The following is a 26,256-nucleotide window of genomic DNA, read 5'->3' as shown; positions in this document are numbered from 1 at the left end:
GAGCTCAGGGTGTTCACAATGGAGATTCCATTCCGCTCTCAGAGATCCAGAGATTAACTGTGTGCTTAACAGAGCGACTGTGTGTGTGCTGTTTTCAGTTGGAGAGAATGCGTGATAACCAAGGCTTCCTCAAAGGACCAATGCATTTTTCTTCACCTCTTATTATTCCCTGCTAGGGATGCATATCACTGCCTAGGAATATTGCAGAGGTGGGCTTTTGACTGTAAATATCCTGAGAACACCTGGGCCAACTTGCAAGACCTTCATTAGACAAAATCCTTTTTAAACTGTATCACTCCTTTAAAGATATGATACTGAGGCTTTTGAATCAAAAGTCCCTTACTGTTTTGCTGTTCTGTGATTCAAAAAAGTTCCAGCTATGCAGCATAGAATGTTGCATTCTATTACATATAACGCAGGGAGCAAACATAAAATATAATTCTGTGAATACTCCGGCAGCTACAGCCTATGAATATTTAATGCTTCGCTTCTAGTGTTTGATAAGTTATGTATTCAACCAGACGCTAATTAAAGAAACAATAGGAATTTTGCCAAATAGCCGGTATTGTTTATTTAACAGGAAAATGTCAGGTTGCCTAGAGATTGCATAAATTAAAATACAATTACTAATGCAACAGATAATTCGATGGCATTGGTTCTCTAGTCAGTGCTTTGTGAGTCTCACCTGTTTAACATTATCTGACTGTGTAGGAAAATCAAGCTGCATTGATTAGCATTGTCCTCCATTGATTTACAGTCTGATATTGGACAACTTGCTACTGTTCCTGAAATGTGTCCTGTTAACAGAATGTCTAGCTGTCAAAATGAAAAGAACTGTGTCAACAAATATTAGTGTCAGAACTGTCTGTTGCCGTGTACTGTAAAAAAGCAGAAAATGAGTTATCATTCACCATAAAGATCACGGAGAATGTCACAATGTGCAGCCTCATTCAGCATGACAAGACTGCAAGCTGTTTAAATTGTTCTGGGGTGGATGCATGACCCTGCATCAATATAGCAATTGTTCACTATTGACATATTGTGTTCCTCACACATTTCTGAAGTTTAGAAATAGTTCAACCTGCCAACAGAGAGCCAGCTATCAGCCCACACAGGGGCATATTTCCAAAGCGTTTCCTCCATTCTTTAATTAACTCCAGTTTTATGAAATGAGAAAAAAAAATAATGTTCATTCTATGAAATGAAAAACAAAACAAAGTGCTTTAAAGGTCTTGAAATGTATAACTTAGTGTTGTAAAATTAACAGGAGGTGTTTTACCTCTTTGAAAAAATAGGAGATTATTAATGGAGTAAACTCTTTGAAAATATGGCCCATAGTCTGTTAGATCTGCTGTCTTGCCCATCATGACTGAAACTAATTTGCAACAGGGAGATGCTGCTTTTTATATTACAGAATACACATCAGGCATCCCATTTAAGGAGTAATTAACATTAATGTGAGGTACACATATTGCTACATATTGCAGGCGTTTGTCGATTTTTATGTTCCCTTGAACTTACTTTGACACTTAAAAGAATGACAACCCAGCTTTTAAAATCCATTTCTGACCTCTTAATAGCATAGGAACATTATCACTGGTCCCATACTATAGATTACTCTGATGCTTCCTGGTACCTAATCACTTCCTGTGCTCATCTGATTGTAGCTAGACTGCTGGCATATGTTTGCTTTACATAATAGGAAGTGATAAGGTTCCAGGAAGGAGCCGTTTAGCCATTTAATCTACAGCGTTGTATTTGACAAACAGGCATATGCCCAATAAAAAGTGTGAAAAAAAACAAGCAAAATGTTGCTAATGCTAAGATCTGATTTGAAAGCCTTGGTTCTCACTCCTTCACCGCTATAAAACATACAGCATTTGCATTAGTTTATCATCGCAGATCTGTGGTTACACATAGTTTGAGAAGGGCTCAGTGCTTTCTTCAGGCGTGCCTACACAGGAAAAGCATGTGAGGAATTTCAGTACTGACACTACAGCTCTAAACATCTGGTGAACCCCAAGCAAAACTAAATCTGAGCTGAGCTCTCTGACAGCTAGAGTTTCCATTCCGTTCTGCTGAAACATGTTGCTCTTCATGCACTATGAAGTGCTCCACTGAAAGACAAGATTCACCAAGGCACAGTCCATTTGAACAAATGTGCATGCTACATATTGTATGTATTGTTTGTGTGTTTGTCCAGGAAAACAAAGGTGAACTATTTGTTTTTAATTAAAAAAAACAAAGCCTGCCAAAGGCTTCGTCTTAGCTTGGACTCTGCAAGGTAAAATTAAGCAACTGGCAGACCTTTTAAACTGGCTAAGTATCAAGGGCCTATAAAACTAGCAAGCAACTTCCTGCCAGTATTTCTTTTTTTCTTCTTCTTATTTTGTTCCGGTCTTAAAATGTGCCTTTGCACTTCAAAATATGAAGATGCCTTAATTGATAAAATCCAAAGAATTTTAGTTTTGACAATTTGACAATCTGTTCATCTAGCTACAGTTACTTTCTTCTGGTCTATTACTCAAACACTCCACTCATGTTGCCATGGCACTTGCAAACTTTGCTGTAGCTCAGTTACAGGAAGGCAAAGAGAAATGTATTTTTTATATAAGAACCATGTTGAAATGTGTCTAGCTTAAAACTACTACTAAAAGCAAACGGGCACTACATCTTTAAATTAGCAGTTTACTTTTTATGAAACCTTTAGTCACACACCATTGAAAAACATTCAACAAGCAAACGCATTCACTAAAAAATCCATCTGTAACTGAATTGAAAGAGAAACATTGAAAGTGTGTACAGTTTCAAAGGAGGGCAATTTAAAAAAATAAACAAATCATTCTAAGAGCTGCTTTATCACTTTTCAGCTGCAAGGGGTCAGGTATTATCATTTTGATTTCAAATAGACGTTGCTAACAGAAGAAAAAAACACACACAGGTCCCGAGTGCATTTTATATATTATGCTAGCGAAGGAACGGTCATATGGTTCTGTGTAGAACCCCCACGAAGCTCAGAGGACCCCCCCTTCCAGGTGTGTGCAACGTGGACTGCTTTTCAAGTTAGCTACACAAGATGGCGCTATGCTACACCCATAATCTACACCTTTAGCTTGTCTCAAATAAGAATACAACACATTATTGCATCAATTATCATTTATTATCATTTATTTTCTACCAGATTAGATTTATTGATTTCACTAGCAACACCTTGTCAGCTTCATACAATCAAATAGTGCTACTTTTCTAATATATAAAAAAATAATGTTTTATGTGGTTGAGAATTATAAAATAAAAAATACTGGTACCAGATCTAAACATTTTACATGTACAAAAGCAATCTTGTATATTGGCTGTGTATGTAACATGTTTTTTTCTACAGTGATATTGTTTGTGCTCTGATTCCTGAGACAACGCTGGAAAAGATATGTCTACTCTTTTAAAAAACAAATCACAGCGCTTTGTGATGGTGGTCCACTATGAAAGGCGCTATATAAAATAAATATTGATTGACTGATGATTGATTGATATATCCTTTCTGTGCTTTTTCTCTTGTACTATGCACTACTTACGTCTTTTGCAAAATGTCTGACAAGGTGAATAATAATACAACAAGTCTACCTTTGCAAAACTTAAAACGCCAGACAGTTTCCAAAAGTCTGGAATAGTGGTAAGGTAACTTTCCGAGGCGAGACAGAGCGGAAATCGGCTATGCGATCAACCTCTGACAGAAGTTTTGACCGCCCGAATCAACGTCACGTGATTCTGCACCTTGGCAAGCCTGTCTTGGGTGAGACGATAAGGAATCGAATACTGTACCTGTAAGTGGGCGTGTCTCCTTTCTGTAGAACGTTTTTTTTCATATGCGAGTTTCGAGACAATCTAACCTCGCCCAGAATACAGATCGGAATCAAAACCAAATAAATTGACCCCTCCAACTCCTGAAATGGAGCCGATTGCAACTTGGAGTCACGAGAGCGTCATACGTTGGTTAAGAGGTAAGATAATTAAAAATAAAAACTGCATGTATTTATGTTTTAACTAAAGAGAAAGAAACACAGATCAAGTGCAGTCCTGAGTCCGGGATTGGAATGAGGAAGTAATGCGGTCAACTGCACAACTAATGCAACTTGATGTCATTACCGCTGGATAAGTACATGCAGGTGGACATTGCTTCCTATCAGAAGTAGTTCATAACAACATTTGTAATCTTGCTAAATAGCGTTTTGAATACCCGGTCCTGCGCAAAATGTAAGCGCTGCGTATGGTTTTGTTGCATGTTGATTAATGGCTGTTTGTTAAAACACGGTGGCAAAAATATTAATAAATAAACTATTTTGTATTTGTGATGCGCTGTTATTTTCATTTACAGATTCGAGGATAATTCTAATAACATACTGAGAGTAGTCAGGTAGTGAATATTTGCGTAAAAATAAATTGCAGCGAAAAAAAAGTGCAACATGTGAGAGTTTGCTGTTGGATTCGTGTCATTTTTGGATTTGCGTTAAATGTAACATTACAGGGATGTCATGAGAAAGCAAAGCAGGTTTTAATCTCAAAGAGAACAGTTTTTTCAACAGCCTACAGCTATGGCCAAACGTTTTGCATCATGCTTCTTCTTCTGCTTCTTCTTATTTTAAACTATATGAACAGAATTTAGATATTTTATTAAACAGCATGTAATCAAATAGACTACACAATTATATCGCAAAAATCTACCGGAAGCCATAATAGTAGTACAGTGTTTCATGTACAGTTTTGAAACGTCACAGGTTTCCATTTTTTGTCAGTTTTTCGTTAAGCATATGGAAAACTACAAAGCGGTGTGAATTCAATATGAAGTACACACAGGGACAGTCGGTTCAGTTAAAAAAGACTTCTGCTTGAAATCGTATGGAAAAGAAATCTCTTGAAATCTTATGAAATCTTATGTGGCATAACCCGTGGAAAAGTTTACCACAGTTAAAGCATAGTAAAGTGTATAGTGAAAGCATTGCTAAGCATAGTAAATAATAGAAAGGTATGGTGAAGCATATTAATAAAGATGACAAACCAGGGTATGCTATGGTAAATACAAAGTATAGCCTTGGGAAAAGCATGGAAAAACTGCAAAAATACTATGGTAAACTTTTATAAGGGACTGTATAGTAAAGTAATATTCTCTCTCTTAAAGCTGCAGTATCCTACAGTCCTGTATGATGTTACACTATGATTCCTGGGGTAATGCTTACAGTTTTGTTCCATAGCCTTATGTTTACTTTGTTGGCTTACTAGTTTGTTTACATTACCCTAAGTGGGTATGTATGCTTTGGTTTAGGCAGGGAGGCAAAACAAAAAAAGTTACATATTTTTTTAATTTTACATTTTTTTTAATGTTATTATACAAATATAATTTTTACAATAACCTCATATGTAATAGTCTTATCCCTGTTGACAAAACAAGGGAGCCGCACCTGCCTGCTGTGGAGCATTAGTGCCACAGGATCCCTTGGATTCAATACTGAACCATCTCTCTGTTGTTATGTGTATGACACCCCCTCAGCATGGTGTAGCCCAGTGTAAACAAGCCCTTTCCAAAGAGATTCACTGTCCATTGTGATAGGCTCAGTCATTGCATAGTTGCACACAGCTCTCTCTTAACATGTTTCAACATGGGAATGTTTTGCCGAAGCAGAAGAATGTCTGGGAAATCAATGGTATTCATGGCAACCAATGACTGTTTCTTTCCCTCCTCTCAGGTCTGGAGCCAGCCCTACAGCAGTATCACTTCGAAGAGTGGCAGCTGACGGGGGAATATTTACTGCGGCTATCTTACCAGGACCTGGAGAGGCTTGGGATAAGGAAGATTGGCCACCAGGAGCTGATTCTAGAGGCCGTCGAGCTCCTCTGTTCCCTGGTATGGATGTTTCTCCTGTCTTTCTGTTGAGCTCCTCTGTTCCCTGGTATGGACGTTTCTCCTGTATTTTCTTTTTCCATGACACGGATATTCATATATTACGATAAAACTTGCTAAGGAAATCTTTTAGGATAGGTATGATGTATGTCACACATACATTTTTGCAATCTGTGAATATATAAATCTCGAGATACGGGTATGCTTTGTCAATTTTGATGAAACGTGCAAAGTGAAATACCACAGGTGTGGTCATAGGGGGCGCCACCAGTCATACAGTATGCTGGGGTATTCCTTCTGTTTCCATGTACTACCAGGGCAACATACTGCACAAGGGTCAAGGTCCCAAACTCCTCCCACAGCCGCACTGCATATACTGTACGAGGTCTAGCTGCTTGCAGGGTCAGTGTTCCTCCTGTTCGGCTGCTTTGCCAACATGTTGGCAAGATTTGCAGATGCCCAGAGGGTTAGTGGGGGAATGTACTGTGTGCAGTAGATCTTTGCGTAGCGTTTACTTTATGATCTGTAGACATCTTATCTGCATGTGTTTTGTTGACAGAATTACGACGTGCGCCGAGAGAACATGCGCTCCGTGACGGAGAAGCTGAGGGGCGTCTCGCACACCCTGCAGGGGGTGATCCAGAGCCGCTGGAAGGTGAACACTTACAAAGGCACGAGCGTGAGCAAGCTGGCCCCGGACATCCTGCTGTCCATCATTGACCTGGTCACTGCGGCCAAAGCACTCTTCTCCTGGCTTAACAGGTGGGTACAACACACAGTCCCGCTGCTGGGGAAAAGGATATGGATTTCATCATGCAGTCACGTAGGTCCGCTGTGGTCCACATACAAATAATAGGATTGTTTGTATGTGTAAAGTGATTGGACACTATATTGGAAACCCTGGCCATCATACTGTCATTAGGGTATAGAGCCGCTGTTGGGCGCTTGAAGGCTGCATGAGGTTTTTTTACTCTGAACTATACCAGTATACATCAGATATTAAGAAATACATTTTACATTTTCTGTTGTGTAAAATGTCATTATAATGACAGCATGTGGTTACAATCACCTACATTACTAAAACAAAGTGATTTGATTACTTCCTTATTTAAAATGACTGTTTACTGTATACAAGTTTATCCATTTAGCAAATTGTTCTGTTTCGACATACCTCTATCAAGCTTTAAGTATTTTTGAGTGCTTTGATGGTTTCATTGAGAATATTCACGGGTAGGGTTAGCAATCCTGGAAGCCAGTTGTGGCTGCAGGATTTAATAATGAAAAACCACAGGATGCAGTTTGAGATCAGCAAGATTGCTTGGGCTTTGTACAGCGATCATAACTTTGTCATGTGTCTGGGTAAATCAGCTCACAATGACACAATCGGTTGAGATTGTATCAATGATTTTAATAATCAACCCAGTGTGTTATTGTAAAATGTAGAGGACAAACAGAAGACACAGTGTGTTTCTGAAGTAGATGCATATTAACACTGAAACTCTCTGTGACAGCAAGTAGATTGGCTGGGAAATTAGTAATCTAACATAAATGTGTTAATCTTGTAAGCCTAGGGATTCCTGTGCAGTTTATCCTGGGATTTTGGGATTCAAAAATTGACTGAGGTCCAGACCAGGGCTGTAGAATTATTATGTGATTTAGTAAATAAACTAAAGTGTTTTAAATGACATTAAGAGGATCTTTCCCCATCATCACTCTTGTTTTAATCATCAAATTGTTAAATGCGGGTTTTATATTACTATGTTATTGGAATGCTAGAAGAACATTACTACAAGAAGCATTAACATCCTCTCTCTCTCTCTCTCTCTCCCTCCCTCTCTTTCTCTCTCTCTCTCTCTCTCTCTCTCCCTCCCTCTCTTTCTCTCTCTCTCTCTCTCTCTCTCTCTCTCTCTCTCTCTCTCTCTCTCTCTCTCTCTTTCTCAATGGCAGGTACCTCTTCTCACATCTGAATGATTATTCAGCCACTAAAGACATCGTCACACTCTGTACCCAGCTAGGCAACACTGTTAAAAAGGTAATCCGCGACCAATGATCGTTCAAAATGAGATCCCAGTGCACTGCAGTTGAATGAGCAGCAGGTTGTTCAGGAGGACTGAAGCAGCAGTTTAGTAGGATTGGGATGTATTGAGAAGGGGCCCTGGAGGGAGGGCAGAGAGAGAGCGTTTCCAAAAAACGACATGTATTTTTAGTGTGTGGTGTCAACTACTGAAACATTTCCTGTTTTGTTCTTTCTTTTGTATAAATGCCATTGTTCTTCATGGAAGTTGCTGTTTGATGCAATGACTAATGCACTGCGCCTTCTCTGCAGGTGTGCAAACACTACTGTTTAGCATCAATTCCATGAACATTACTGATGTGCTTGGGAGTGGGAGGTGGCATTCCCATTCACGTTTCAGTATAGGCTACTGAATTTCCTTCTCAAATGTACACTGGTCACAGTTAAAGCAACTGTACACTGGGCAGCCTTTTTTTGATGGTATATAGTTTAATGAATTACATGTTTTGGTCACTTCTGTTTTTTTTTTTTTTTACTTAAACTAATCAAACAAGAAATGTGGTGATCATTCTCAAATCATGCAGAGATTGGGTGTGGGTGATCCACAGTTAATTGTTCATTTGACAACCATGCATTTAGATAAAAGCTTTGTTTGGACACGAGACAGGATTTAAACCCAGAGGGCTGCAATCCCCTGGTATGGGAATGCTACAGGCTGGTGCATCTCATCGTTAAGTGGGTGATTTGAGGTGTGGGCTCCCTAGCTCATTTTGAGTAGTATAATTAGAAGACACAATGAGCTGTATGTGTGAAGTCTTTAGGGACAAACCTGTCAAACAGCACATTCTGTGTGATGTATAGACCTGTCTTGTTTCAGTACCTGGCCCTGTGTACAGTTGCAAATGAATATTAAATGTGTATTGTCTACTGTAATTTTATCTGTGTTAGTTTGCATCAGTTATTTATCATACTGCAAAGAAAACGAAATAATACGAGGTGTTTCTTCATATTGAACAATACCTTCTTCATGGCAAGCATTTAACAAATAACAGATAAGATCAATACATTCAGCACATTCGGAATATGGGAGGTAATCAATCAAAAGGGAACAGTCCAGAAATATGAAAATAGGCAGCTATTTAATGCCTTATAAGTGATTCCCATAGCAAAGGTTAATAAAGCACAGTGAAAGCTTGGTAAAGCCTAGGTCAGCATTGTAATGAATAATGAGGTATATTAATAAACATGGCAAACCTGGATAAACTATGGTAAATGCATAGTATAACCATGGGAAAAGCATGGGAAAACTGCAAAAAAATACTGTGTAAAAATACTGTGCTAAACATTCATAAGGGATTCCTGATTACAATAATAATTATAAGAAGAAGAAGAATCATGATAATACAAATGCGCACTGTCTATAGATGGGACTAGTTGTCCTTTGCCCCTTTAAACTGGCCTGTGTTCAAATACAGATACATTCCCTGGTGAAAGGATTTTGTTTTTTTCAGTGCACACAGTATTATTCAGTCCGTTTCTGTTAGAGAGAGGCCCAGGACTGAATGGCAGGCAAGAGGTGTTCAGGTCAGGATTGAGATGCATGCAGTGCTGTGAAGGGCCATCCTGCAGCTAGTGAAAGGTATCCACACCTTTTATGAACTCCAAGTCGAGCAGCACTAAATAAACTCATAATACAATGTCAAATTTTAGGTTCTAAAAAGGGGCTCCCGAGTTGCTCATCCAGTAAAAGCACTCGCTAGAGTGCAGGATGCGCTCTATAGCCTGGACGTCGAGTTCATCCAGTTGTGTCGGATGGAAAGCGTTTGGATGAGTTGATTTTGTTGATGGCCCTCTTCTCAGACCACAGTGATTAACAGTCTGGAACTAAATCAAACAGGTGCTAGACAGTGTGTGACCAAGACCCTGTCAAATCTCTCAGCACGGTATTATAGTTCAGTTTGTTATGTGTGTGGCTGCGTGTTTGAGAATGAATCCCGGCACTGTGTGTAGTGGCATATGATTCATAATGCAGTTAGTCACCATTGATAGGTTAAGAACAGCCTGATATGTTTTTGTAAGCTCAGTTGGCCATTAACCCTTTTCGTTACATTGTGTCAGTGCTGGCATTGGAAATACATATTGTGAATGCACAAGGAGCTGATGTAGGTTAAGGTACTAAGCATTACTGTGAATGAATTGATTCCTAAGAACGGGGAACCTTGCTTTGTCACTGTCATTTTGGAGAGAACATTTCTTTATGTGTTGCAGCTCCCCTGAAACCCTGTTGTGGCCCTCCAAGGGTCCCTGGGCCCCGGTTTGGGAACTAACTGTATAAGCGATGTCATCTTGTGCAGTGTTTGGCAATTCAGACTGCCCAAACTAAACTATTTGAAATCCATTCAATAAGGAAACCGTAAAACGACTTACAAAACTAATATTTATTTTCTTACCCGTTTTAATGTCCAACTGTGTGTTCTGTATAGTCCTCTATGTAAGTTGCCTTGTTTACTAACTATTCCAACAAAAAGGTCTTCTGAACAGACTGATGGCGAGGAACTGAGACACACTTGCATGTTTTTTTTAAACAATAATTTGCTGGATTGGTTTTTAGTATGGCAAATAATAATCTACAGTGACTCAATGTTTTTTTGTTTGTAGTGTGAGAATATCTGTACACGAGATAAGATGTATTGGAATTTGGATTAATCCATAACTGATTTATTTTTCATACGTCAGGTATTATTTGTATGATTGATTGCCCTTCTGGAGTTCCACTTTAATAAATCCTTATAAACGGTTGCCACTCTATTTGCACTTTTGCCATGGTTATACTATGCATTTGCCATAGTTTGCCGTGGTCTGCCATGTTTTTCAAATATGTATTACAATTATATGCTTACCTGTGTTTTACCATGCATTCACTGTGCTTTAACAAACTTTACTTTGCTTTTACTATGGGACACTTTCATAAGGGAAACAAGAGTCATACGGCCCCCTGGTCCTTTGACTAGCCTTAGTAGCAAGACTTCACTAAACGTCACATCTCTGGTATTTACAGTACACTAATCTACATTGCATTACTTATGTCAACATACATGGGTTGTGTTGCAACTCTTCATGAATGCCATGTTAACAGTGTTACAGGAATATCTTCAAAAGAGGAACAAATAGACTTTTATTAACGTTCCCTGGTATTTTGATTATGCATGGTTTAACTGTACTGTATTACATATTTAAAAAGTACATTTGTTTTTTTTTATTGTTTTGATTATCATACCTCTTGACCAATCTTCTTCATTAGTCTTTAAATTCAGACCGGTGCTGTCTTTGTTCCAAGGCTTTGCTGAACCCCTGGTGTGGGTTAATTTCATGGATATTTATGTGCTGGAATGTGAGTACACATTTTTTCTGGTTTCACAAAGTTAAGGCAGGGGAGGGGTTGGGTGATTAAGAAAGGTTTAGGTTTGGTAAACGGTTCCTTATGAAATGTAATTGGTACAGCTTTGAATATGGAAGCACTTAGCAACCAAACTTGACTACAGTAAATGTGTTTCCCAGTAAAACTGGCTTGCATCAGGGATATTCATCTCTTTTATATAATGCGACTACTAAAAAAAGACAAACGTCTAGCTCAGTGTTTTCAAAGGGGTGACGTTTGCAGAACAAATGGCCGAAAGCGTGTGTTTTTAATTTTTAGGTCACCTGTCAATTCAACAAAAATGAGGCAGTTATTCAGTTTTTAAATACCAGCCCCATCTCTCATCACAGATTTATTACTGCCCCGAGCGGCAGTAACAGTCAAGCTTTATTTATACTTGATTGAGTCAAAGCCGGTCAGAGCAGGTCTCGTTACAGGACGCTAATTTGGGTACAGGCTGTTCAGCTTGTTTTTCCAGAGAGAAAACTTCAGCAGCATGGTGAGGATTGCCAGAGTGCAGGGGAAGACCTTAAAAGCTACACTGCTAAACACAGCATTTCTGCATGGTTCGATTTTATTTTCTTAGAAGTTTAACAAAAAAAGGGGAAAACAGATGTTTAAAGGATTGCAAGCGTTCTGGACACTTTGAAGTGAATGTCGGATGCTGTCTGGGTCTCGCCAGTAGCTGCTGAAGTGGTTTTGTTTCTAATATATGTTTCTGCTGGTTTTGGTTTAATATTTAATCACCTAAGACTTCAGTGGAGGCTTCAATGGTGAAAACCCTTTTATGATTTCAGTTATTTTTTATTGAAGTGGAAGAGGATGTGACACAGAAAAGGGGAAGAAAAAAAAAAGGCCTAGTGTACTTCTTTAGTTGTGACCTTTTCAACAAGCAGCCTCATTGATGTGTGTGCCTCTTGGTTCTTTTTGAGTTCTTTGGCGTTTTTTCCTGTTTTTTTCTGACTCCTCTAAAGGGTCATTTTAATGGCAAATAAAGGTGAGTCCTGGTCTTTTGAAATGCGCTGCTCTCGCTTTTCTTCTAAGGCTGTGTAATATCATGTACAGTATTGCAGGTGTGTGCGCCTTCTGTGCCTGAGTGATGTTATTATTGCAAGTGAATTTACAGGCTGTAATTTAGCTCAGAACTAATGATATGTAATATCTGATATTGTTTTATCCTAGGATTCTGGCAGTGTCAGTCTATTGCATTCACATTTAAACATTTAAAATGCGATTACAGCTTAAGAGAAAGTCCCTCAAAGCAAGAACCTACACAATACTAGCAATTGAGAAACTTCAAACACTTTTTCTTGGTTTCCAGAAAATGCCATTTATCTTCCATGTGTAAAGTGTACCTCGTATACAAGTCTGCACAGTACTGTTGTTGTGCTTTCTTTTCTGGAGCTTGCTATGCGTTTCCCATACTTTCCCATGCTTTGTCATTTTCTCTTTCTTCCCATGCTTTTAAATCAGCCTTTTTTTATTACACGATCATCCAGCACCTCCACAGAACTCCGCTTCTGTGGGTCACATCACTGGAAATGCACATCACTGTGCAATACATCAAGTCTATTAGGAACCAGTGTGCAGTGAGATGCATCACACTCTTAAGTGGCAGAATTGGTGCCTGAGATAGAGGTTCAGGCTGCAGTAAGAAAGCAATTTGTCTGTGACTCATCTTTCAACTAATACACTGTAGCTCAGAAATGGACGTTTAAGGAGCTTAGGCATTATCCCTTCATTATTTTAGCCATGCTGTATAGAACAGTAACACCTGCTTGATGTCACTCCTGTTAATGTCTGCTTGTTAACACAACATTAAAATCTCCCAGACAGAATATCAAGGGGATCAATGGGGACGGGCTCCAGATGACATCACTTATTAGCTCTCACATTGAACGTGCAATTGATTTCCACTTTATATATCACAATATCACAAGGTTTGCATGTAAGCACATTACAGTATTGAAATGGTCCAAATATGAAGCATGGTAGCATATGTAGTATACAGATAATCTGCTGTGTGATAGACTGTAAAATGAATAGAAATGTTGATAGACAGTAAGCAATGCAATGCCTCGTACTATGCTGGAGTTACGCAGAAGTATTTGTTGTGTCAACACTGTGTTATGCCAGGTTATTAGTGAACTCCTACTAAAGTCAACTCTGCTTATCGTCAGCCTTTATGCTCAGTCCTCGTTGCACGTTGATTATACACACGTTGCACACCACATTAGTCAATGCAAAATATTCAACAAAATAAGTAATGAGATCTTATTTCAAAACCTTTTTTTTCTGTAGACCAAACTAATTTGCTTGTTTTAGATTTGATTTCCTCTTTACTGGTGTCTGAAAATCTAGCAAAACCATAAAACCGAGCATGGTACAGATGTGTTAATTAGGACGCTTCCATATAATTGGAAAAAATGTAGTTTTCTTTCAGTACTGCATGCAGGAGTTCATAATGAAAGCTAATTTGCTAAAGTACTTCAAACTTGCTTTGAGTCATGCAGGACCAGATCAATCAGTCACAGCAACATGCAAGTGAAGGGCTGAGTGACTGAAGTTAATCTGTAACCCTATCAGCAGGTCCTCGTTGATCATGAATGCTGGTGCCTTAACTGTTGCATAACCATTTTTTAACATTTTATTAAACCTAGTAAGAAAAGGCATCAGATTGCTGTCCACCTTTTCATAGAGATAGAGAAAGTCACTTTACATTGACACTATTTTCAAGTTACCGATAACTGCCATTTTTCATTTACAGCTGTAATAAAAATGTGTTTTTTTTTGTTTTGTTTTTTTTTCCAGGACAGCACAGCTTATGAAAAAGAAAAAGAAGTCGTGTCCATTGTGAGTATCCTTTGTTTCTTCCTGGTCTCGCTGCATCTGTCATTATTTCAATTTGTGTCTCATTCTTCTGTGTAATGGAAGCTGTTTAATGACCGAAATCCACAGAATTTAAATCCAGCGCTCAGCTGAAAGTTTACTGTGGTGAGACTAGAACAAACTGCTTGCAACAGTGAGTGTCAGGCTCACTAAAGCTGAGGGACAGTAGCCCTGCCCTGAACACCCCCTGCCTGCCAGCAAGCTCCAGATTATATAACTTACCCTGCACTCCAGGCAGCGTGCTATTGCCTTTACTGAATGACCCACTGATGACCCTCATGAAACATTAACAATGATGACCAGACAGGTCTAGCTGCCACATCCAGCCTTCAACATTCAATAGATCAGTGCAGGAGTGCTTTAGTAATATGTAAAATTATGCTGACCAGTATTTATTTAATCCCTTTTGGAGGATCAGTCGGTTTCTTGAAACATCACACCCTACGCTGCCTCCTAGTAAAACTTTGATAGCATTTGCTTTGGGTGCTGTTTTATAATAATACTGTTCTTGTCTCCTATGCCCAGTGTAAACAGCTGGTTGACATCTGTGACAGCATCCTGAAGAACAGCTCAGAAAGCCTCCTAAACCACACTGCGAACCTGGAGAGTGTGGGGCTGATCCCTGTTGCCCCAGGAGAGAATCTGGTAGGCACTCCTCTTAATAATGCATGCGTATGCAAGTATACAGAAAACACCTTAAAAACCTCATTTGAATCAGAGATCTAGTTTTATTGGTATAGCAAATCTTAGAAATAGGAAATACTTTCATGTATTAATTGTTATTCCTGAAAAGGATGCTTACCAGTGCTTCAGAAAATATCCTTGAGATTAAACAGCTACACAACAAGGGATGAAGAGTCTGCCAATGACATAGAACCAAGACAAAGAAACCGCAGATTTCTAAGTGGACCTGAAAAACACTTGGAGTGGCTGTCTGTTAGCTCAAACTAACTTGAGTTTCAATTTCATAATGTTTGTCAGGGATGGCGTTTCAGTCTAATTTGACTATTCCATGGAGACGCCCAACTGTAGAAAACCCAAAAAACAAAACCCCAAAAAAACCACTGACACTAAAGTGTGTGCTACATATTGTAGGTGTTTCAGAATTTTTTTTTTGTTTCCAGTACGTGGCCTGAACACCACATATACGTATTAAAAATATATATTCTGTATAATGGAATGGTTCAAACATTATTTTTCAAACAGAATTCCATACAATTCTCGTGTTTTTTTGTGGGAAGATTTTAGCTCTATCACGTTGTGGGAGCTGATATTGGATATTTTTTTTAAATGTGAGCAGTCTTGAGGAACCAGATTAAAATGAAATGTACTCCTTGACAGTGAGTGTAAATGCGCAGTAATAGCTTTGAGATTTATTCTGGCCCTAGTGTAACACACAAAGCTCGCAGAGCGACAGAAACAATCGGAGTAGAGTTCAGTCTTTCATATGGTGATGTTGCAGAGCCAGGCTGAGATCCTGTTCCATTATTCCTGTCAGAAAACCAATGACAGCCCATAGGAACCAATGCAATACCCTCTCTCATCACAGGACCAATGTCACCCAACTGTAGAACCAATTAAAACAGCAATAGCCAGGAGGCATCATGCCCTGCTGAGAACCTTCTAATTACAGGCTTTAATCCTATGGTTTGAAGCTTTTGGAGTGCTAACCAGCATCTGCATGTGTTTCTTTAACCTTTGGACAGTGTTACAGGAAGCCTTGCACAGTGTTGAGCCATTGCACACCCAGAATTTAGAACATTAGAGCGAGACACCATTTTGTAACCCATAGTGACACTAAAATCTACCACAAGAAAAAAAACAAAGATTCTTCAACTTAGCTGATTTCCATACCTTGGGGCCCTTAGCTTTGTATAAAGAAACAAAAGCCAGTTTTTATTTCATTAAGTTTGCTATTTGTTTAACCTTGTATGGATTGCTTCCTAGTGTGGGTTGGAATTTATTTGAGAGGTAGGAGTTGTGTTTTTTTTTTTTTTTTACTGTAGTGGCAAGCAGGTTTCAATGCAATAGGCGTGGGAGAGTTTATGACTTTATAACCAATTATAAATTGCTTATGAGAAACTGCATGAACACCGCAAGGGTTTGTCAGAATTCAAGTCTTATCTTCTCCTGTGTACAAATGTCATCCTGTACATAGAACATACAAAAAAGAACAATTTTGTGTGTAATTGTAGTTGTATTGTGATTAATAGGTTGTGTCGAGGGTCTCTCTCATAGTTTAAACAGCCAGAATCTCTCGCCCAAACTACACAAAGTGACATCAACAACAAGAGACGCCCTTAACAACGCATACTTTTTTTTTTCAGGGAATTGAGATCACATCAACTGGCTCAAGCCTTCATTTTGTGACAGGAACGGCTGCTCAGGTGAGAGTCTCCATTTTCCACTCCAGCCAGTCAGTGGACTAATATACTTTAATCAAATAATTGAATTCATATGAAGCTTGCCATTTTCTAATTTATAATCCAGTAAATTAACCATTCACCAGAGAGGCTAAATATCCATGGCTGCTTATTCAGGGTGTCTGTGTCATTTTATTGTATTGAAAAAAAAATGCAGGGGACTGCTTGGCACAAGTATTAGGAATGTGTGAGGATTACCCCAGGTCTCTTTGGAGTGAAACAGCTCTGTGGATTTTTCTCTTTACATGTGTAAATGATTGCAAGCCTGAAGGCACATTCCCTACTGTGGAGGTTAAGATATTTGTGGAGACGGAGTTTAAGGATATGCTCCATTAGAATTTCTCAGCAAAAAAAAACCCAAAATACTTTTTAAAAGTTTAAGCATTAAAACAAAAACTATTTAACTGAAAATGCCTTGTTTTGCAAGGATCTTGTGTTCATTTTACATTTTTTTTTCAAAAAGTTGAAATCATTGTTGATGCATTGTAAACCACTGTTACAAATACTGTATAGTTAACGTCAAATATACAAGTGAGTTTTTGCACAAACGATCAGGGGGAACATCTTTCACAATGAAATGATTAACCCAAATGAGAGCGGTTCCCCGTGGTGGCACGCTGGGAATCCCACTTGTGTTTCCCCAGTTCACAGTGAGCTGAGCTTGATTAGCGTCGATAGGGCTCAGTGCTGTACATGCTGTTTCTCACAGTGAGCTGAGCTTGATTAGCGTCGATAGGGCTCAGTGCTGTACATGCTGTTTCTCATGTTTCTGTGCTCCACAGTCGCCAGCTGGATTCTGTGAGCAGATCCTGCCAGGGGACGAAGTGATTCAAGTCAATGACCAGGTTGTGGTACGTATCACTTTCATCCATGCACACTTGCCAGGGTAAATATCCGTGTGCATGCAGGGGAAGGATGGAAATACATAAGACTCCCATTGCATAGCGCAGTGGCCCATGCCATGTTTTACACTGAGCTTACCCTAACAAAACAATAGGACATATTACAACTACAGATCTTAAAGGGCTGATAAAATATTTTAAACTCTTGTTAGTGTAACAACATTTTCAAGTCCCTATATATATATATATATATATATATATATATATATATATATATATATATATATATATATATATATTTTTTTTTAAGCTGGCACAGAGTCTAGGGTACTGTTTGGGGTCTGTAATTATTGTCAGACAAACCCCATATATCTCAGAAACTATTTGAGATACACAGTTCATATTTGCTGGTTCTAGAAATACATTCCCTGGTGACATCCAACCAGGTGTGGCTGCCTTGTTGTCGCACTAGTTTCTAGACAATAAGACACCAGACAACTTGATATACTGGCTTTTAAAACAAAATACTAAATACATTTTGCCATCCGTATTTGTTTCCTCATGCAGGTAGGCTCGGCATTCTGAATTTACATTACGCTGTGCCCCAGTTGGGGGTTGCTTTGATTTTCCTTGATCGAAACATTGATATCTACTTTTGTGATGATTCAAAGGTGGGTTGGAGCAGACAGAACCTGATAAAGAAACTCCGGGAAAATCCTGAGGGTGTGACTCTGGTTTTAAAGAAGGTGCCTATCTCCTTAGTAAGGCAGGAGAAAGCCACAAAACCTCCAGATTCACAAGTACAGGTAGGCACTGTGTGGCAAGCCACCTCGTCTGACAAGTGCGCCAAAGCAGCCCATTTTAGGAACAGTGTTGTCCAAGTTCATTAAAAATGAACAACAATTTAGCAGGAAGTTCAGTTCCTGCTTTTGTGTTTCACTGCTTGTACGTCACTTCAACTACATACTGTACAGCACTGGAGGAAGAACGTCTTTGCATGCTCTTGCCTGCTCTTGCATGCTCCGGCTTGATTTTAAAAAGAAAGATATGTGTGATAACAGCAGCAATCCTGTTTTTCTGTAGGTCCCTGGAGGTCCCGAGTCTCCCACAGTATTCAACAGGGTTACTGCTTCTATAAGGTCTTTTTCCCAGCTTTCCAAGTAAGTCATCCTACTTCTTAAGTTTTTGATACTAAAACTTCAATAAATGCTTTCTGTCTTGAACTGTTGCATGCGTATCAAACTTTTTGTAATACAGCAATATATATATATATATATATATATATATATATATATATATATATATATATATATACAGTACTGTGCAAAAGTTTTAGGCAGGTGTGAAAAAATGCTGTAAAGTAAGAATGCTTTCAAAAATAGACATGTTAATAGTTTATATTTATCAATTAACAAAATGCAAAGTGAGTGAACAGAAGAAAAATCTACATCATTATTATTATTATTAATTTCTTAGCAGACGCCCTTATCCAGGGCGACTTACAATTGTTACAAGATATCACATTATTTCACATTATACAGTTATCACTTTTTTTTTTTTTTTTTTACATACAATTGCCCATTTATACAGTTGGGTTTTTACTGGAGCAATCTAGGTAAAGTACCTTGCTCAAGGGTACAACAGCAGTGTCCCCCACTGGGGATTGAACCCACAACCCTCCGGTCAAGAGTCCAGTGTCCTAACCACTACTCCACACTGCTGCACATCAAATCAATACTTGGTGTGACCACCCTTTGCCTTCAAAACAGCATCAATTCTACTAGGTACACTTGCACACAGTTTTTGAAGGAACTCGGCAGGTAGGTTGGCCCAAACATCTTGGAGAACTAACCACAGTTCTTCTGTGGATTTAGGCAGCCTCAGTTGCTTCTCTCTCTTCATGTAATCCCAGACAGACTCGATGATGTTGAGATCAGGGCTCTGTGGGGGCCATACCATCACTTCCAGGACTCCTTGTTCTTCTTTACGCTGAAGATAGTTCTTAATGACTTTCGCTGTATGTTGGGGGTCGTTGTCATGCTGCAGAATAAATTTGGGGCCAATCAGATGCCTCCCTGATGGTATTGCATGATGGATAAGTATCTGCCTGTACTTCTCAGCATTGAGGAGACCATTAATTCTGACCAAATCCCCAACTCCATTTGCAGAAATGCAGCCCCAAACTTGCAAGGAACCTCCACCATGCTGCACTGTTGCCTGCAGACACTCATTCGTGTACCGCTCTCCAGCCCTTCGGCGAACAAACTGCCTTCTGCTACAGCCAAATATTTCAAATTTTGACTCATCAGTCCAGAGCACCTGCTGCCATTTTTCTGCAACCCAGTTCCTGTGTTTTCGTGCATAGTTGAGTCGCTTGGCCTTGTTTCCACGTCGGAGGTATGGCTTTTTGGCCGCAAGTCTTCCATGAAGGCCACTTCTGACCAGACTTCTCCGGACAGTAGATGGGTGTACCAGGGTCCCACTGTTTTCTGCCAATTCTGAGCTGATGGCACTGCTGGACATCTTCCGATTGCGAAGGGAAGTAAGCATGATGTGTCTTTCATCTGCTGCAGTAAGTTTCCTTGGCCGACCACTGCGTCTACGGTCCTCAATGTTGCCCGTTTCTTTGTGCTTCTTCAAAAGAGCTTGGACAGCACATCTGGAAACCCCTGTCTGCCTTGAAATTTCTGCCTGGGAGAGACCTTGCTGATGCAGTATAACTACCTTGTGTCTTGTTGCTGTGCTCAGTCTTGCCATGGTGTATGACTTTTGACAGTAAACTGTCTTCAGCAACCTCACCTTGTTAGCTGAGTTTGGCTGTTCCTCACCCAGTTTTATTCCTCCTACACAGCTGTTTCTGTTTCAGTTAATGATTGTGTTTCAACCTACATATTGAATTGATGATCATTAGCACCTGCTTGGTATAATTACACATGACTATATGCCTACAAAATCCCTGACTTTGTGCAAATGTACCTAGAAGAATTGATGCTGTTTTGAAGGCAAAGGGTGGTCACACCAAATATGGATTTGATTTAGTTTTTTCTTCTGTTCACTCACTTTGCATTTAGTTAATTGATAAATATAATCTATTAACATGTCTATTTTTGAAAGCATTCTTACTTTACAGCATTTTTTCACACCTGCCTAAAACTTTTGCACAGTACTATATATATATACAGACGTGCTCAAATTTGTTGGTACCCTTACAGCTCATTGAAATAATGCTTCATTCCTCCTGAAAAGTGATGACATTAAAAGCTATTTTATCATGTATACTTGCATGCCTTAGGTATGTCATAGAATAAAGCAAAGAAGCTGTGAAAAGAGATCAATTATTGCTTATTCTACAAAGATATTCCAAAATGGCCTGGACACATTTGTTGGTACCCCTTAGAAAAGATAATAAATTATTGGATTATAGTGATATTTCAAACTAATTAGTTTCTTTAATTAGTATCACATATGTCTCCAATCTTGTAATCAGTCATTCAGCCTATTTAAATGGAGAAAAGTAGTCACTGTGCTGTTTGGTATCATTGTGTGCACCACACTGAACATGGACCAGAGAAAGCAAAGGAGAGAGTTGTCTGAGGAGATCAGAAAGAAAATAATAGACAAGCATGGTAAAGGTAAAGGCTACAAGACCATCTCCAAGCAGCTTGATGTTCCTGTGACAACAGTTTAAGGTCCATGAAACTGTAGCCAACCTCCCTGGGCGCGGCCGCAAGAGGAAAATCGACCCCAGATTGAACAGAAGGATAGTACGAATGGTAGAAAAAGAACCAAGGATAACTGCCAAAGAGATACAAGCTGAACTCCAAGGTGAAGGTACGTCAGTTTCTGATCGCACCATCCGTCGCTTTTTGAGCGAAAGTGGGCTCCATGGAAGAAGACCCAGGAGGACTCCACTTTTGAAAGAAAAACATAAAAAAGCCAGACTTGAATTTGCTAATATGCATATTGACAAGCCACAATCCTTCTGGGAGAATGTCCTTTGGACAGATGAGTCAAAACTGGAGCTTTCTGGCAAGTCACATCAGCTCTATGTTCACAGACGGAAAAATGAAGCTTTCAAAGAAAAGAACACCATACCTACAGTGAAATATGGAGGCTCGGTTATGTTTTGGGGCTGCTTTGCTGCGCCTGGCACAGGGTGCCTTGAATCTTTGCAGGGCACAATGAAATCTCAAGACTATCAAGGCATTCTGGATCGAAACGTACTGCCCAGTGTCAGAAAGCTCTGTCTCAGTCGCAGGTCATGGGTCCTCCAACAGGATAATGACCCAAAACACACAGCTAAAAGCACCCAAGAATGGATAAGAACAAAACATTGGACTATTCTGAAGTGGCCTTCTATGAGTCCTGATCTGAATCCTATCGAACATCTATGGAAAGAGCTGAAACTTGCAGTCTGGAGAAGGCACCCATCAAACCTGAGACAGCTGGAGCAGTTTGCTCAGGAAGAGTGGGCCAAACTACCTGTTAACAGGTGCAGAAGTCTCATTGAGAGCTACAGAAAACGTTTGATTGCAGTGATTGCCTCTAAAGGTTGTGCAACAAAATATTAGGTTAGCGGTCCCATCATTTTTGTCCATGCCATTTTCATTTGTTTTATTATTTACAATATTATGTTGAATAAAAAATCAAAAGCAAAGTCTGATTTCTATTAAATATGGAATAAACAATGGTGGATGCCAATTACTTTTGTCAGTTTCAAGTTATTTCAGAGAAAATTGTGCATTCTTCGTTTTTTGTGGAGGGGTACCAACAAATTTGAGCACGTCTGTATATATATATATATATATATATATATATATATATATATATATATATATATATATATAATTTTAAATAAGTCACACAAAGTTTGGTGAATAGGGCGAGATTAACATTTAACAGGAACGCCCTACAGAGCTGATAATGTAGCAATATTCCTGAAGGGTGTAAGGGAAGAATATTTTATTGATTGGTGATTAGTCTTTGGTATCCTACAGGAAAGAAACAACATTTCATCAGCATGTCCTGTTCTAACAAACACTTTTGCAAAAGAAAATGTATTCTAATCTACTGCTTGAAGTTATAGCGTTTTTTCATTTGGAACCAACCAATATTTTATAGTAAAAATGACAGGTAAACTAATTTTTTTAGCAACAAGTTGACAAAGTTTGAAGTTTTATTCTCAGCACCCATATAAAGGATACAACACCACCTGACTCTGTACTTTGTTTGTTACTATTTGTATAGATATCATGGGGCATGGGACCGGTTATGGTCGCTTTTCATCCATGCAATACTTGTACCATATTTTATTTGATTGCATTTTTTTCAGTTATTTAATTTCAAGGAAAAAATAAATACTGAACACTTTTTCTTCCAAGGAATAAAGGCGAGAATTCAGAAGAGAAGAGTCTGGGAGGGGGATCGGAGGTGTCTGAGGCTGGGGGCGATAGCGGGTACTCCCTGAGCCAGTCCACCTGGTACAATTCCGACCAGGAGGGGGAGCTACTGAGCAAGGGGGACCAGACCCCTCCATCCCTGACCACACCTGGTAAGAGACACTCCTGGCACAGTGTAATAAATTGACGCCACCAGCACCCATGTTTGTTCAGAGTAAGGACTCGATTCTTTAAGCTTTACCCCAGTGCAAACACTGTGCATTTAAACTAGAAGACAGACAGGCAATGTAATGGTAATGAGATGTGTTGTGCTTTGTTAACACTAGAAAGCCCTGGGCGGGAAGGCAGTGTCCACAGTCCTGGGATCAGTCCGGAGAGTGCTGGGGCTCCCAGTGACCCCTCGTTCCTTCCCGGGACCCTCGAACTGAAACGCTACTCCTGGCAGCGCAGGCACAGCTTTGAGCAGCAGGGCAGTGATTCTGAGATGGCAGCACAAACACAGGAGGTAAGTGAGAGGGCTTCTTCAGGGCTTGAAACTCGCACTAGCCCTACACCCAGACCTGGGTTTGAAGAATCAGAGCCCTGGTAAATCTCTCTGATTGCACAGCTTGAGTAAGTCACCTGAGTCAGTAGTTTTACTAACAGGAGTTGTTCATGCAGCTCTAAGGGAGGAACGCTTTCATTAACATCATACCCAGGACTGGGTGCCAGGCTAGTGCAAGTTTCAACCCCTGCTTCTCCATCCTCAATAGCTGCATGGAGTTTTTTCTGATTGTTCTTTAATATTACCAGTTCCATTGACTGTTTTTTTTTTTTTGTTCTAGTTCAGAATCTGTTCTATAAGAAAAATATTTTAATTAATTTTTGGAATCAGAAATATTCATACCAGTATTTCTTACTGTCAGAGTAAGAGTAAAACCTTTTTTTAAGACATAGAGGTGACTATATTCAGCTGTTTATAGAAGGATCCTTTCTGTGAATTTGAAATATGAATATTGTCCTTCCATGTAGGCCTTTACAGAAGATCTTGAAAAATACCTTCGGCAGAATCATTCGCAGATCACAGTATTGCAACAGGGTGGATTTGAAACATTGTGCACACAGCTATGCCAAAACGTTTTGCATCACCCTATAGAATTAACTCATTTCCTTCATAAAGTTGAATGAAACCTGACAAACTGAAGAATTGTACATTTCAAAATCTAACATGAAATACTGCACTACTATTATGGCTTCCGGTAGACTTTTACAAAATCATTTTGTAGTTTCTTTGATTACATGATGTTAAATAAAAGATCTCGATTCTGTTCATATAGGTTTTTTTTTTATTATGTCTCAATCCTAAAATTCTAAGTGATGCATAACTTGTGACCATAGCTGTAGGCTGTCAATACAGTGGTCCTGTACGATATTTGGTGCTGGATTGTACATCACACTTAATATGCAAAACTAATTAAAAACCTTCTCCTCTTTTTGCAGGAGAGAGCTTCCAGAAAGTCAAATACAAAAGGTGAGGGACACAACCCATATCTCCACTTTACCCTTCCATGTTCATGCACAGCATGCATGCATTCAGCAGTGGTTATAAATATTGCATATTTGCATGTTTGTATCATCTAAACATAGATACCACATGCCTTATTCTGTGATGACTGTAGATCCCTTCTGACATGTTGTTCTCCAATGAATATGAAACTTTTAGACACAAGAAAATCAACAGTTATCGTATAACATGATGCAAATGTGTAGGTATTGATTTCTTAGATTACTGCAATATTATATGACCAGTGCAATCTCTCTGACATCATGATTGAAAATCCTGTGATAAAACCACATGGCACAGTCTGTTTAAACAAGCTTCATAAACAGCCCGTTGACAACAAAGCAACAGCAGCCTGTCGCTGAATAATTGATTTGCTTAAAGTCAGATGCTTAACTGACTTGGTTAAAAACCATGACCTTAAAACAAGACCAAAGCACTTGTCATATAATAGCTGTAGCTGTAGCTGTCTCCCCTGGCCACCTCCTCATACACACGCTGTGCCCTTCTCTGGGTGAGTCTCACTGTGGTGCTGTCAGTGTTTCCAGGGGTCTGTGTTCTCTGTGCACTCGGTGAGTCTCACTGTGGTGCTGTCAATGTTTCCAGGGGTCCGCAGTACCGCCAGTCGCAGACGTATCTCGTGTCGGGAGCTGGGCAAGGCTGACTGCGAGGGCTGGCTCTGGAACAAGAAGAAAGAGAGCAGCGTCTTTGTCACACAGAAGTGGCAGCGCTTCTGGTTTGTGCTGAAGGGACCCTCGCTGTACTGGTACAACAGCCAGCATGTGAGTGTGACCTTTCAACCGTGTTCAGCATGGGCCTTCACTGACTCCCTTTACACAGCTCCACTTCCCTTTGGAGTATTCCCTGTGTCACCGTGCAGCTTGGTGCTCTGTTCGTGTTGCTCAACTCTGCCCAAACTGCCTTACAGTTATGAGGAGCCCCTGAATGTGTCTGCACCAGGTTTGAATGGAGTAGCCGCACTGGAAACTGAGAATAACCCTCTTAATGTATCTACAGAGCAGGGACAAGCTGTGGTCATGTGACCTTCCCCACGTTGCCTGTGCGAGAAGGACCACCCTTTTGGGGTTGAGGGAACAGTTCCCTCCATCCCTATCCAGTCTCTTATTTTGTTTTATTTGGATTACTGTCTTATGAAGGCAGCGGTCTGTTTGAACCTACAGTACTGTCTGTGATAACTGTGGGGTTACCTAAAGATATAAAAGCAGTTCTCTCCTCCATGTTGGTCCGTCCCCCATGCTTTGCTAAATAGTTGACAGCTACATTTCTGTGCCATCCTGCTTTACAAAGTGTGGGACAGGTTGACTGAGTTTAACATTTCTTCTGAAATGGAGTGTCTGTGTAGATATAATATATTCAAAACCTGACATTTTTCTGAAAGGTTAAAGAGTTTTATCTTTCAAATTAGAAAATCAGAAAGTCAGTTGCCACTAGACTCACTTCATAATATCTTTTTATTTGATTTTTTTTTTGCAGGAAGAGAAGGCGGAGGGTTTCATTAATGTCTCTTCATACAATATTGAAAGTGCTGGCGATCACAAGAGGAAATAGTAAGTCTTTAACTGGAGTGCTGGTCTATAATCACGTCTTTACAACAGCAGATGGTGTTTGATCAGTGGGGCCCTATTCATAAAACTAAAATTTTTTAAGGAATGTTTTTGTTAAAGATGGTTTTGCTAAGGACTGTTTTATGTAAAACCCTTATTCACTAATTTAATCAAGCTTGATTAGAAGACAGAAGATTATTCTTATTTTCAAAACACTGTTTAAGAACATTCCTTATAAGTGTTTTGCGAATAGGGCTCAGTGTTTAAAGCAGC

General features: G+C 39.4%; 1 protein-coding gene across 3 annotated transcripts in view; it reads left to right on the top strand.

The window, feature by feature from the left end:
• The first annotated feature begins 3,782 nt into the window (after window positions 1–3,782).
• The window catches only part of LOC117413781 (connector enhancer of kinase suppressor of ras 2-like), a 28,828-nt gene continuing 6,354 nt past the window's right edge, over window positions 3,783–26,256 (top strand). For 2 of the 3 annotated variants that reach the window (XM_059000155.1, XM_059000154.1), the window contains exons 1-15: window positions 3,783–3,998; window positions 5,739–5,896; window positions 6,453–6,655; window positions 7,841–7,925; window positions 14,137–14,178; window positions 14,740–14,859; window positions 16,542–16,601; window positions 17,420–17,488; window positions 18,151–18,285; window positions 18,563–18,639; window positions 22,861–23,030; window positions 23,205–23,383; window positions 24,358–24,388; window positions 25,025–25,200; window positions 25,913–25,986. In XM_059000155.1, the coding sequence (XP_058856138.1) occupies window positions 3,947–3,998; window positions 5,739–5,896; window positions 6,453–6,655; window positions 7,841–7,925; window positions 14,137–14,178; window positions 14,740–14,859; window positions 16,542–16,601; window positions 17,420–17,488; window positions 18,151–18,285; window positions 18,563–18,639; window positions 22,861–23,030; window positions 23,205–23,383; window positions 24,358–24,388; window positions 25,025–25,200; window positions 25,913–25,986 (1,631 nt within the window). In that variant the 5' untranslated portion in view covers window positions 3,783–3,946. The remainder of the gene's footprint in view (window positions 3,999–5,738; window positions 5,897–6,452; window positions 6,656–7,840; window positions 7,926–14,136; window positions 14,179–14,739; window positions 14,860–16,541; window positions 16,602–17,419; window positions 17,489–18,150; window positions 18,286–18,562; window positions 18,640–22,860; window positions 23,031–23,204; window positions 23,384–24,357; window positions 24,389–25,024; window positions 25,201–25,912; window positions 25,987–26,256) is intronic. The other variant, XM_059000153.1, reaches the window with a different exon arrangement.

This window comes from Acipenser ruthenus, chromosome 25 (genome assembly GCF_902713425.1).
Source record: "Acipenser ruthenus chromosome 25, fAciRut3.2 maternal haplotype, whole genome shotgun sequence".
In the NCBI taxonomy this organism is placed as follows: domain Eukaryota; kingdom Metazoa; phylum Chordata; class Actinopteri; order Acipenseriformes; family Acipenseridae; genus Acipenser; species Acipenser ruthenus.
This window is presented reverse-complemented; position numbering and strand designations above follow the sequence as displayed.